Source organism: Chelon labrosus, assembly GCF_963514085.1.
Source record: "Chelon labrosus genome assembly, chromosome: 18".
Lineage (NCBI taxonomy): Eukaryota > Metazoa > Chordata > Actinopteri > Mugiliformes > Mugilidae > Chelon > Chelon labrosus.
The window spans coordinates 4,888,414-4,902,468 of record NC_140351.1 but is presented as its reverse complement, the minus strand read 5'-3'; the positions used below and the strand labels follow the sequence as shown (position 1 = coordinate 4,902,468).

Sequence of the window (14,055 nt, the reverse complement as noted above, 5' to 3'; positions counted from 1 at the left end):
CTGAACTGTACAATACTTAATGCAGACATAAAGTTAATCTAGGAGTATTTCAACACCACCAGAAAGAAGCCAGGACATCAGTTAACAGTTAATGACACATGCTTAATAAGATTAATAAGACTGACTTAATAATGAAAGAATTTTGTAAATATCCATCACTGAGTTAAGTGGTTTAGATAAACTTTTATCTTCCTGTAAACTTCCTGTCTCATCATCTAACTGTGTTTCCTCTTCAACTGGTGGGTATAAATATAAAAGCAATGGCCACAGCTAAAAAGGGATGTCCAATTGGCAATGCACTTGAATTTCCTAACCCTAACATTGATACTAACCCTAAACAAGGTTCCAGGTCACAAACTAACCCAGTGGAAAGGTACAGGCCGGTGCAAAAATAAATAAAAACTGACTCAAATCCCCAGCAGAGCCCACATTTAATTCCATATTTTTCTCTTGCTCATCTTTCCTCCCTAAAACGCTCGTTTCTCTCGTCCAAACTTCTTTCAAATGCCATTAATCTTCCCTTCTTCTTCTTGTTTGGTCATCTCCACTGTTATCGTTCATGCATTTTTCACGCAAATCCTCCCAGCATTAGTTTGTTCATTTCTCAGAACAGGGCTAACAGTGTGTTCCTGGTTTTCATCTGCTTGCGTACATAAACATACAGTTTGTGCTGTATTACATTTCAGGGGATGCTTGTCATTATGGTATCGAAACGTTCTCTTGGAAAACTAGAAACCAAAACTGTTTGCAGATGAGGACAATAGATGAAAACTGGATGGGGAAACCTGTGCTAGACAAGGACTGGATGAAGAGCAGTTGCAGCTTCCTATATAATGTGATGAGATCAGTAATGTTGCGCCAACAAAGACCAGTTTAATACTCTTTTTCTTATTTTCCTTAGTTTTTTTCCACCCACAAGGAGTACAAAAATATTATTTTAATTTGGCATCGTAACAAATTCCAAAAATATCCTTTGGGTAAATTCAGCCAGTGGCGTGACAGCGAACCTGTTTTGTTTTTTTTAATAGTTTGAGGTTGACTACATGTGGTATCGTGGCTCTCTTTATGGTGTTTGACTGTCAGTCACCTGATCTCGGCTGCAAAAACACGAGGGTCAGCCAGGCGTCTATCAGCCTCTCAGCGGGGTGACGACCATGTGGGCCCGGTGCCCGAGAAGCAGAAGTACCGTGCTTAGTAGACACTGTGAAGAATTCGTCTTTCAAAAGAATCAATAACTGTTTTGACGTGTTTTTCACATCGCACGTTTAACACTCCCATTTCTACTTAAATCTAATTTATCATGGGGCTCTGAAATTCATCACAAACTGTGGATCTCTTACTCAGAACTTACTCACTATTGAACTGGGCTGCTTTATGTACCTTAGTCACTGGTATATTTGTATTTACAAATCCATTCTTGACATGATTCCTACATATTGTGGTACTGTGCTTCCTAGGGTACGACTGAACTGGGAAAGACAGCTTCTAGGTTTTCTGCTCCTGCTGCATGGAACAACCTTCAGTCTAATCTCAAACTTGTGTGAAATCGGTTGAGTCCTGTGTGTGTTTGCAAATGTTCTACCTGAGCATTTCTATGTTATCCAAGTCTCTGATTTTATCTTAATTCTAGCTGACACGGTGTTGCTGCCACTCTTAGTCATGTCTCCCTGACGTTCTCCCTCTCTCCGACGTTAACCAGCACAACTCAACCCAACTAAAACTGAGCACACGTGTCACTCATACGCTAGATCCAGCTTGTCGAACGCGAACGATTTGTGTTCAATCAGTTTTAGACAAGAGGGAACTCGGTTGTTGCAGTGATAAACGTTGGGAGAACCCTCTGAGCTCAACCTTTCCCCCACTAACCTGGCAGTTTCTGTTTCCTCTGAACCCTATCCATCAGGCCTAATATCATGACCTGCGAGCGTCCTCTCATTGATGGCACTTCCTCGAATCTGGCATCGGACCCCGCCGCCACATCCTCCCCTACGGCCGTGCCTAACAACCCGTAACAGAGCCACTGCTAATTCCTTGTAAAAACTCTCTAGGAAGCAGAAACAACAGCTGCAAGCTAATAGGTAGCACATGGTACATGCCCTGGCTGGTGACCGTTGACACGGGAGTACAGCTACACAGGTACAAATGTTTAACACACACACACACACGCACGGCTTGGAAACTTTCTTCCTGGGCTGATATGAGTCAGCGGGTCTTGTTATGCCTCGGTGTTGGTGTATTAGCGTCCTAATCGAATCTAGAGTTATATCCTTGTAAAGGCCCTGCAGCTGAAGCCTGAAGAGGAAAAGGGGAAAGGAGAGCGAGTGTGGAAAGAGAGAGGCAAAACCAAACCCTTGTTTTCCAGGCATCCCGCTCTTTCTCGGTTCGTGTGTTTGTGTTCATTAGGCATAATAGGGATCCTAGAAAAACAGATCACTGAGCTTGACTAAATAAACCTGCCTGTACATTCCTGGCATTGGCCTCTCATTAAAGCCCCCGGCCCTGTCGCTGGGCCCGCTCGTTTTTCAGCCGGCGGCGCAGGATTGGTGCAAGGCGACTAAGGCGGGGAGGGACCCCGCTGTGAACGCTCTACCCCGGAGGCACCGCCGCAGGCCCAGCCGGGGTACGACTTTCACGCCCACCTTCCGTAAGCCTTGAACCTTAGCGCGCGCTTCTGCCCCCGAGTCGAATGCAACCTGCAAAGCGTGCGTTCACAAACCCGGGCAACAGACGCAGGAGGAAACAGGCGGCCATCATAATTGGCACTTTCATCACCGTCAATATTAGTCTAGCTGAGGGGGGCTAATACGGGTGAAAGTTGTTTTCTCATGTGTAAATCGTAAAAAAAAAAAAAAAAAGAGAGAAAGTCTGCGGCAAAAAAAAAAAAAAAAAAGGGAAAGAGAAGGGAAGAGAAGGAGAGAGGGGAGTTTTAAAAGAGCCTGATTTATATCCCCACCCTTGGAATGGATCATTTCAGCCATAATTAAGAGTGATACAGTTACTATCGCACAGAGACGCCATTCAAAGGCAGCAGCCATCTGCTTGTGTTTTACACCAGCAGCCCCCGTGATTTACACCGGGCCTGGCTGGTACGGTATCAAGTGCCCTGGAGGACAGATGGAGACAGAAAGACACGGACAGAGAGAGAGAGAGACAAGTTTTAATACTTGATTTCTGAAGTCCACATGTTGCTTAACTTTTGAGAAACAATGTCAAGAAAATGCCTGCACACCTTAATATGGTGCAGTCAAAGCTCTAACCTTTCAAAACCGAGACGCTGGAACTAATCTATTGTTGACCGAATGTTCCAGATGTAGCCAGCAGGAGCGTTTAGCCAGGCGGCTTAGAGCCCAGGCGCTCAATAACACGGTGATGGACTTCTACCAACACACAAGAGGTTTGGAAGTGTGCGTTGGACGCCAATCGGTCAACTTGACAACTTCAGATGTGACCACAAAAAAAAAAAAAGAAAAGGAGATGTTTGGCATTATTGTTTTCAACCACATCATTAGGGGAACATACTGTGATGTAAATGAAGATATACTGAATGTAAGAACCCGCCGCATGTCAAGATGCAGGATGTTGGAGTCCACCTCTGTTTGAACAGAGCACTGACAGCTGCTTGGATCGCTCTCCAAAAGAAAAGAGGCACTTGTAGCGCAGCACATCGAGGCCTAAATGAGCAGGTTCGAGGAGCGCTTGGATGTGTTCGAATATATTTCTTTTTTTTTTTTTGTGGCATCTCAGCGCCACGTAATATTTCAAAAATAGCTGGCCGTAATCCCGCCTCAGTGATAAAATGCCATTTGCACTGTAGGTTGTCTCCCTTGGCTTCTGCTGCCGAGCTGCCTGCCAAGGTGCACCGGCCGGCAGTAGAGGAAGCAGTAGCCGAATATTTTCCATTGTTTGGTGTGGAATTGTTTTGGCCGACCTCGTTCTGCACTGGAGCTGAGGTCGGTGTTTGGAGGTGGTGGGAGAGCACAGTGACAGGAGCGAGTAGAGAAAGCAAACAGGCCGAGGGAAAACAATTAAATGTTGTTGAGGCTCTTCTTGAGCCGATGGGACAGGCCAGAAAACAGGATTTACTACGGCAGAGGTTACGTTCACTTTGTTTTAACACAAACTGCCATAAGAGGTCATTTCATTATAGGTTTAAATCCACTTGTTCTTGTTAATAGATGGGATTTCCCATTTGGTAATTTAATCTGATGAGTGAAAGTAATCCGATATGATTAGGCTGCACTCTCAGGTTGAAGGTTTCAAGCTCCTTCCACCTGTAGATGCACACAGTAACATCTCATGAAGTTTTACCTCAGACCTTGAGACTAACGTCCAGCCTAGGGAATCGGATTACAAGTGAACAGCTTAAAGTCCAGGTGTGATCTCTGACCACGTTTGGAAGCGGTCAGGGACGCAGGGCGGAGATCAATTAATAAATAATAACTATAATAACGCACAAACAGCTCTGTTCTTGGTTCTGAAACAGCAGTAGGTAAAGATCCTTTAGAGACAGTTGTGAAAAACTGAGATCAGCTCTCAAGTGCTGGTTGGGGACGCACGTTTAAATGCAAGGTGTGAACACAGGTAGTCAAAATGTCCAGGATGTAAGTCAAAGGATAAGACTAACTTTAACATAATGTTCTGCGGTTATCAAATCCTTCCTTGTCGCTTAAGTGTTGTTATCTTAAATCCTAATCAAACTATACACAGTATATAACTCATCTACACATCTCAAACTTAACTCAACTTCCTGGATTATACTCCAGGATTACACCTCTACCTGAAGCTATTCACCTCCTGTGGCTGTGGCTTTAAAGCTGCAGAGAGAGCCGGGACTGTCAAAGCCAAAAGAAATCTAAAAAATCTAGCTCCACGGCCCGCTGGCGATATAAATGTCACCCAGACACATCTAAAAATATCACATTTTACAGCAACCGAAAGAGGACGGGATGATTTCTGACACTTAAAACCTTGGAGGCTGCGCACCTGGCCCCGGTTCCCATCCCCTGCCTCCACCTCGTCAGCTGATCGATGACCTTCGCAAAGCTGCGCTCTGACGGATCGACCTCTCTGCCACGCCAAATTCCTCCGCCGTGAGCGTTATTATTAAAATAATAAACGCGGGGTTTTCTGTCTCGCGGCGAGCGCGCCGACGACTCGCCGCCGCATTTTACTTTTTGGGGCTGGCAAGGACAAAAGAGATCACAATGTCCCCGTGAAGCAAAGTAGGAGAGAGAAGCCCTGACAGATTAGAGCCGTTTGTCTCCGGGACAGTGGTTCTGCGTCAGAGGTGAGTGTTCCTCCAATGTAGCTGTAAGTGTGATTGTATGTTTTGATTGCAGATGACACTTGAACTTATTTTGTCATGCTTCTCTAAGCTACGTGCATCTGTACCTTCGTGTAGTGGTTTTTATGTCCTTTAACCGGTTGATATAGTTGTATTGGCAGTATTTAAAGAATGAATCATCATCACTAGCGCAGACAATCAACAATCCACTTCTGGGCCTGATCCATCTGGGAAGCCGTCTCTTCACTACACTGCTGTTTGACACCGAGAGTTATTGAATATTTGTATGCACTGTGGATGTGTGTGTACTGCGGTGGAAGGGGGGGGGGGGTTCATAGCGAGCTGTTGTTTCTGGCATAGGCCAAATAAGCATGACGACAGCGCATTAAAAAATGAACCCGTCCAACTCTGCGCGTATTGCGTCTTGCGCGGAGGCAGCTCTGTCTGGCCGAGACACCTGGAGGGGCCTGATGGATGGCCGGAGTTAAGCGTTAGAAAATAAAAACGTGTAAATTTATTTTCGAGCTGTCTGAATCGGGCTAACGAGGACAGCGGCTGCAGCCAAAGGCGACGAGGAAAGGGCCCCGGGTCTTTGTGTGCGCTTTAATGTCGCTGCTACACGGTCCGCCGGATGTTTTGCTGAGAATGTGCGATTAGAGTTTGTCTAATTACCGTAAAAGAAGAAAAAAGGAGCCAAACTCACCTTAACGTAGGTTTTTTCCAGTATTTTCAGCAGTTCTTGGATTTCTCCATTGCTCGTTTTCCCTTCCAGCTCCTTGGACAACTGAAACGAGAAAGAACGCTTACACAAAAAGCATTCACAAAGGAACGAGCTATTAACAATTCTGATAGGAATAGTTGCTTTTCTTTTTTAAGGAATGAACTGATAATAGCTTTAGCTGGATTTATACTTCAGGAAAGAGGTCACCGGCAGTTCTGCCATAAATACTACTGGAATAGGTTTGATTTATAATGATTCATAGTTCAGCCTTGTCTCATTGCATGCATTGATAGAAAGCAACGGTCATGCCAAGCAGAGGGTCTGTGCTCAAGGAGGCTTTGCCAAATATGTTTTTTCTTTTTTTTTATTTGGAAAGGAGAGGATGAGGATGAGAGTCTTTTCATGATGTATTCAGTCTCAGCAATCCCAGCAATGCTGCCTCTTTATCTTTCTCTACCTAGATTAGTCCAGCGATCAAACAGCCACAGCTGCCAAGAGTTTATCGGGAAGTCTAATTCATATTCTTCTGGCCTCATCTAACCTGACTCAAACCGTGTTCAGTCAACAGTAAGGCCAGACAATTCGACCTCTTTATAATAATTCATCCTTTCCATCATTACACCAGGCATTACACCGATCAGGCAAAACATTACGACCACTAGAAAAACAGATCACTGAGCTTGACTAAATAAACTTTGTGTAGGTCTCCTTTGTGCCTCCAAAACAGTTGTGACTCATCAGGGAATGGACATGGGCCTTCTGAGGGTGTCCTGTGGTGTCTGGTAACAGAATATTGTTAGTGGGGGGGGCCTTTGAGGGGAGGGGTCTCTGGGGATCATCCCACAGATACTTGATCAGAGAGACCTGGACCAGTGGTCACCATGGAGACTACTTCCTGGACCAGAGAGACATGGACAAGTGGTCACCATGGAGACTACTTCCTGGACCAGAGAGACCTGGACAAGTGGTCACCACGGAGACTGCTTCCTGGACCAGAGAGACCTGGACAAGTGGTCACCACGAAGACTGCTTCCTGGACCAGAGAGACCTGGACAAGTGGTCACCTTGAAGACTACTTCCTGGACCAGAGAGACCTGGACAAGTGGTCACCGTGGAGACTACTTCCTGGACCAGAGAGACCTGGACAAGTGGTCACCATGAAGACTACTTCCTGGACCAGAGAGACCTGGACCAGTGGTCACCATGAAGACTACTTCCTTGACCAGAGAGACCTGGACCAGTGGTCACCATGAAGACTACTTCCTGGACCAGAGAGACCTGGACCAGTGGTCACCATGGAGACTACTTCCTGGACCAGAGAGACCTGGACCAGTGGTCACCATGAAGACTACTTCCTGGACCAGAGAGACCTGGACAAGTGGTCACCGTGGAGACTACTTCCTGGACCAGAGAGAGACCTGAACCAGTGGTCACCGTGGAGACTACTTCCTGGACCAGAGAGACCTGGACAAGTGGTCACCGTGGAGACTACTTCCTGGACCAGAGAGACCTGGACAAGTGGTCACCATGAAGACTACTTCCTGGACCAGAGAGACCTGGACCAGTGGTCACCATGAAGACTACTTCCTGGACCAGAGAGACCTGGACAAGACTACTTCCTGGACCAGAGAGACCTGGACCAGTGGTCACCATGAAGACTACTTCCTGGACCAGAGGTCACCATGGACCAGAGAGACCTTCATGTTTTTTTGAGTTGTTCCTAAACCAGTTTTCTCCATCATATCAAGGGGTGTCATTGCTATGGGGCGGGGGTGGGGGTCTGGGGGGTACCTGGTCTGGTCTAGGTGGGTGCTACATGTCTAAGTAACATCCACTTGAATGAATGTCAGGTCCAAACGTTTCCCAGCAGAACACTGAATTGGCACAAGATGGTCAATGTTATTTACTTCTCCTCTCAGTGGTTTTAATGTTGTGGCTGATCGGTGTATTGTGAACTGTCATGATCTGAAGAAAGAGATCCCATTAAAAGCTTGTGTAAAAGGGTACCGACTGTGGTTGCACTTCCAGGAAAGGTGATATCGTGTTAAACTAGGTTCCCCTCAGTGGGAGGCCGGGTCACGGACCTGAAACTCCCGCTTGTTGCCACCTTTCCTTTTGATTAAATTTACCGTTCGCCCGGATCGTTTTTCAAGCCTCGCAAAAGTAAAGAAAACAGTCGGCCCCGCTTGGAAACAATGGGATGCTGTGAGAGCATCCCGGAGCAGAGGGACTAAAGCTGGACTACGCCACTACGGTGATGAATGTCTGGTAGCTGCGAGACAAGTGACTCGGCTTCTAAAGGCCCGGGCCACGCTCCTCCGTCTGCGTCCCTGATTTATGGACGTTGATGCGTCTCCTCCTGGACGTGGTGTGAGCGTGGAGAGGAAAAGCGGGCCGTCCCACACAAAGACACGAGACACAAGTCTACTGCACAAAGACGACCAGCGGACGCATGTGAGGATAGGATGTGATCATATACGTCTTTAAATACGGTTTCTTTCTCGACAGTTTATTTTAAAAAAAGCATTACTTGAAGAGTAATGACAGCTGGAGCTAAAATGATTAATCAGAACTCATAACACTTACAATTACAGTAGTTTATCAGCTGAACATTCATCACTGCAAACTGAATATCTGTGTGTTTTGGACGGTTACAATCTCATAGCGTCAGTGTCTTCAGACCAACGTATTAATCAGGATAATAACGGCGTGATTTAATGAAAAACCCTTTAGTTACAGCCCTCGTAAAAAGGAAAACCTCAAGGAGATCTGGATAAAAGCTCTATCAAACATAAATAAAGGTCAGTTTTTGTTTTAAACAACATATAAAACTCATGTAAAGTGTTTTTGGACTCCGCTCTCCTTGCCTGCGGGGTCAAAATCAGATAAATAACCGACGACTCGAAACATTAAGAGGAGAGACGAGGAACAAGTTGGTTTAAAAACAACAACTAAGAATTATTGTAATCATAAATCCCGAGAAGAAGGAGCAGCTGGCGGCGTTCGCAGAAGAAGCTTGGAGCTCCTGCACCTTTGGAGGCCAGCCTTCACGTCAACTGTTTTTAAAGTCGAACAGATCTGACGATGACTTATCTGGTCTGGTATTCTTGTTTTCTGCGTTAAAACATGACATGAACCTAAAGTAGTATCCCCAAATCAGTTATTCTTTTTAGGAACTGCAACCAGGAGTGGGACATGCTGGCGGCTGAAAGTTAAAGGATGAGGACGTCGTGTAATGCGGGGAATTTCTTCTTACAGGCTGAATGTCCCATTTAATTACTTTTATATTATATTTTCATTTTGCTTGTCTGCGTTGTATTACACTACTGCTATTGCCCTGTTTGCATATAAGCTTTTGCAGAGGAACGGGTGTAAGCATAAACCAGACCGTGAAGCTTTTGGGTTAAATAAACACGACAGACAAAGAATTATCGGTTGATTAACGACTTAAAGAAAAGCCGCCGTATGAGAAAAAATGATTGAGAGAGAGAAGATTAACGCCAGGCTGCCGATGCTGACGGACGCTCGCGGTTTTAAAAAAGTCTTAAGCAGTGTAGCGGAGAGGCGTGAAGAGACACATGGATCATTTCTGTGGCTGCGCTGTCGTCACCTAGCAGATAAGCCGAACTGGGAAGCGTCCCCCCCAAAAAAACGGGGCTCGCTCCTTTATATGTGTGACGCCCGGTCAGATGATGACAGAGTTTGGGGAAAAAAATTATAATTAAAAAAATAAAAAACTAGGGTTTGTTTGACTAACGACCCCCGTGGTGCGGGAATAAGGCAACCGAGGTGAGGCAGAGGTAAAAGCAGGGGGGCTGTAGGGGTTAAGGCTGGGGTAAGGGAGGATGCTATGTCACTTTATCCACTGGAAGACAGGAACATGTGCTTATGGCAGACGGGGTGAGGGGGTCTTTTCATTATTTCCATTAGTTTTTAACCCCCATTCTCCCCCCCCCCAAGGGAACGGGGGCCGTGCTAATGAATAGCCGCAGCGGTCAAGGTTACTTTCGGTGAACCTCATTCCACCTTTCATTACTTCACTTTATCAAAAAAGAAGAAGAAGTAGAAGTAGAAAAAGGTAAGTTGAGAAGAAAGGTGACGAGAAAGTAAAAAGAAAACGAGAGAAAGATTGAGACGGAGGGGAACTGAGGTCAACGTCTTTAGCGAGGGAACATCTCCAGCTCCGATACAGCTCCATCTGTCATCTCGTCGCCGCGATGCTTCCAGAGAAGAGAAAAAAGAAGAGAACTGTACGTTTCCAGTCGCCCCATATTGTCCCATTAAAGCTCCCCGTCCCATAACTCAGCATGGAGGACAGATGGGTCATGTTTGACAACACATTCTGCCGTCTACCTTCATGCTTCCCCGCTGGATTCACATTTTCCATCCTCAGACCTTCACAGAGAGCGAGGGGAGGGGAGGGGAGGGGAGGGGAGGGGAGGGGAGGGGAGGAGGGGTCCAGGAGAACGATGCTGGCCTCCTCTGAGACTGTGTGTATTTCATTTGCTAAATGTCATGGCAGGCGCTGCAGTGTTTAGATAAGTTTGATCCCTGCATGTCAGTTTATAGCTCTCCCTTGACCCTGAACAGCTGAGGGCTCACTGCTTTGATTTAAAGCTGCCGATACATCAAGCAGACCATACTTTCAAAAAAAAAAAAAAAAAAAAATGTATTACAACTCCTAACCTTTTGTTTTTAGGAATCGGATCTGGGCCACGCAGCGTCATTTATTTTATATGATGAATAAAATGCTCTTTGGCTTGACATGTGGTGTAACTGATCAATAACACACCGTGCCACTACGCTGAGCGCGCTGATTAGATTTTACACAGTCATGCACGGAGATGTTTCCCTATTATTATGTTTTATAGGTTTCAATAAACGACTCAAACGTTGGCTTTCGTGCAAATATGTGATTTTTTTTTTTTTTCTCGTGCACAACAATTGACCGGGAAGACTTAACAGTTTTAAATAGTGTATTTTAATCCATGCGTATTAATAACGGGGTCATTCTGAAAACACATTAACTATTATACTTTAACCTGCAGCTTAAAGCTTGAGCTTCCTGATAGGTATAAAGGTATATTAGGGAGTAACATGAAACACTGTTATGTGATTCAAATTAAAACACTGTTAATGATCGTTAGGTGGTTATATTACTATAACAGACAAAAAGGGAGTAATGGTTCAAATAACTGGCAAGGTTTAATGCTTATATCCTTTCTTCAGTGTCTTGGATAGTTTCTCTCACGATACAGTTGGATTGATATATATCTAGTGGCATATAGTAAAGTCATTAAGTGTTTAGTTTAGTCCATAAAATGTAAAATAATACTGAAAAAGGCCCTGAAACACAAGTTAAGGTCTTGAGTTCACTTGTTTTTATTCAGTTTTCAAAACTGTTGCCAATTACCTCTCTATAAATTAAGGTAATAGATCAAGTAATAGTTTCAGCTGTAGATATCAGCCACAACATTAAAACCACTGACAGGAGAAGTAAATAACATCTTGTGGCAATTCGATGTTCTGCTGGGAAACTTTTGGACCTGGCATTCATTGGTGTGGATGTTACTTAGACATGTAGCACCCACCTAGACCAGACCAGGCACCCCCACCCCCCATAGCAATGACACTCCTTGACGACAACACACACTAAAACACTTTAGGAACAACTCAAAAAAACATGAAGAACACCACAAGGTGTTGACCTGGCCTCCAAATTCACCAGATCCCAAACTGATCAAGTATCTGTGGGATGAGGCTCATGTCCATTCTCTGATGAGTGATTTCTGGCACATTAGACTTTTAATATTCCATGTTTTGGGGGCATTTTCTATCCAACTGCAATCCGATGCTACCACACAAGACATTAGAACAACTATCAGACATCCAAAACATACGAAACATATTACAGAAACCTATTTTCCTTTAAATGTTAACAACATTTATGGATTTTATTTCTACAAAATGTTTACAGCTGATGGATTTCTACAGTGTTCCTTCAATCAAAGCACTCCCACATCTAAGCTTCATCCCAAAGTGATCAAGTATCTATGGGATGATCCACAGAGGCCCCTCCCCTCAAAGACCCCCCCCCCCCAAAACAACATTCATGTTGCCAGACACCACAGGACGCCCTCAGAAGGCCCATGTCCATTCTCTGATGAGTCCCAACTGTTTTGTAGGCAGAAGGGAGACCTACATAATATTAGAAAGGTGGTCATAATGTTACGCCAGATCGGTGTAATATATCTACTAATAGTTTCAGCTGTAGATATAGTGTCTTCAGACAAAATCTGAAAAGTCACTGATGGTGACACGTCTGATAACTGAATTTAATAATTACTTGTTGTATCACAGCAGTCTGCTCAATAAATGACTTTACTTTGATACTTGGTTTTACCAGTATGTTGATTTATTGCTGTACAGCATTTAGTAAAAACCAACATAAAGAGCCGCTTCAAGCGCTGGGTGTTTGCACACCAGTGCTCTCTGAGGGCACCCAGTGGTCCATCCAAGTAAGAGCAGGGGTATAAAGATGACGGGAAGGTGGCCAGAGGAGAAAAAGTTTCCTTTGAGGGGAGAAGGATACGAGTCAGACACCAGCAGCATTCGGTCATAGTTCAAGTGATGGACACTGATATGGAGGAAGGGGGCTGAGATTCAACCTGCTGTTGATGTGGCGCGTCCAGCTTTCAACAGGATTGATGGAGCCTGATTGGACGGACAGATCGGAGCGTTTCCACCGAACTGGGTCATGTGTGAGAGGGGCTGATTTGCCCCCTTTGATTTACGTAGTGCGGTATTTTACATTCCGCTCTGAGGAAAGAGCGCTTCTATTTCAGTCCTGATGAGGGCTAAAGGGCGTCCGAGTGTGCAGTAACGGTCGTGTCGGTGCATTCATAAAAAAGTGTGTGTGTGTGTGTGCAGTCGCCGACCACCGACGTGTCTTTGTGCGTGTGTAACACGGCACCCGCTCCCGGAGCCCAGCGTTGATCGTGTTTCAGACGGCGTTGGCGGCGCGGTAGCTTCGCTTGCGCAGTGGCAGTCACCTGCTGTGTGTTCTAGACGGTGCAGCCGTGGGGCCAGACGGGGGTTAAAGTGTCATTTAATGTCAGCCAATAAATTAAGCCTCCATTACCCGAAACCCAAGCCTCAAATGAATTTCATCTAGCTAGTAGATCTCTCCCGCCGCACCTCGGCCCTCGCTCCACCACTTCAAATAGCGTTCGTTTGGAGCGGTGACACGGGTGAAAATCAATCTGCTTTAAAAACACACTGCAGCGCTCCGAGTCGGGAGGTTTTTTCTTCTTTTTTTTTTTTTCTTTTTCGACCAGCCAAAGAAAGGGGGGACGTGGGATTGCGGTGTGCCGGGAGATGCTTTGATACACCATCTCTGGGCTTTATCCCGATACCTGATAATCCCGGGGAGACGCTTTGCGGGGCATTTAGCAGGAAGCGTACATTTGGAAGTCTGTAATTTGACAAAAGAAATAAAAAATGAGAAGGAAAATCTGTAAGAGGAGGGGCGGGGGGGGGGGTGAAGATGGAGGCTGGGAGTTGGGGATGGTCTATGGACTCTGGCCACGACCTGGGAAGACGGAGCCAAGGCTTATGAGAAGTGATGCTTCGCACTCCTTCCTGAATCTGGTGGATTTCTTGTCCTGGTGTTATCTGGTTAGCAGTGTCCCTTGCCAGCACTAACAGCAGGGTAGCACAAACACGCAGAAGGAGGAAGGAGCTATAAAAATTTATTTTTGAGAATATTACAGATTCAGGATCAGCCAGGCTGCTTCGGTTAAGGGTCCAGGGTGGTTTGGGACTTCTGTCGACTCTGGAGGACGGAACTTTCGGGCTCCTCCTTAAGGTCAGGAAAACCACTCGGCACCGCAACGTGGCCTTTCTTTCTTTCGTGACGGACTCAGGACACTCTGTCCTCCTCCATCTCTTACCCCGACCGACTGTAAGAGCCTCAGCCCCTCTTTCTCTCGTCTTACCCTTAGCTCAGTACTAATTAGGATGATGTATGGCTGCGGGCTCTTTAGAAGGA

General features: G+C 45.5%; 1 protein-coding gene across 2 annotated transcripts in view; it reads right to left on the bottom strand.

Annotated features, from left to right (window-relative positions):
• mpp7a (MAGUK p55 scaffold protein 7a) overlaps positions 1 to 14,055 on the bottom strand; it is a 142,241-nt gene that overhangs the window by 62,338 nt on the left and 65,848 nt on the right. For both annotated transcript variants that reach the window (XM_084566174.1, XM_084566173.1), the window contains one exon: positions 5,988 to 6,068. In XM_084566174.1, coding sequence (XP_084422300.1) covers positions 5,988 to 6,068 — 81 coding nt within the window. The remainder of the gene's footprint in view (positions 1 to 5,987; positions 6,069 to 14,055) is intronic.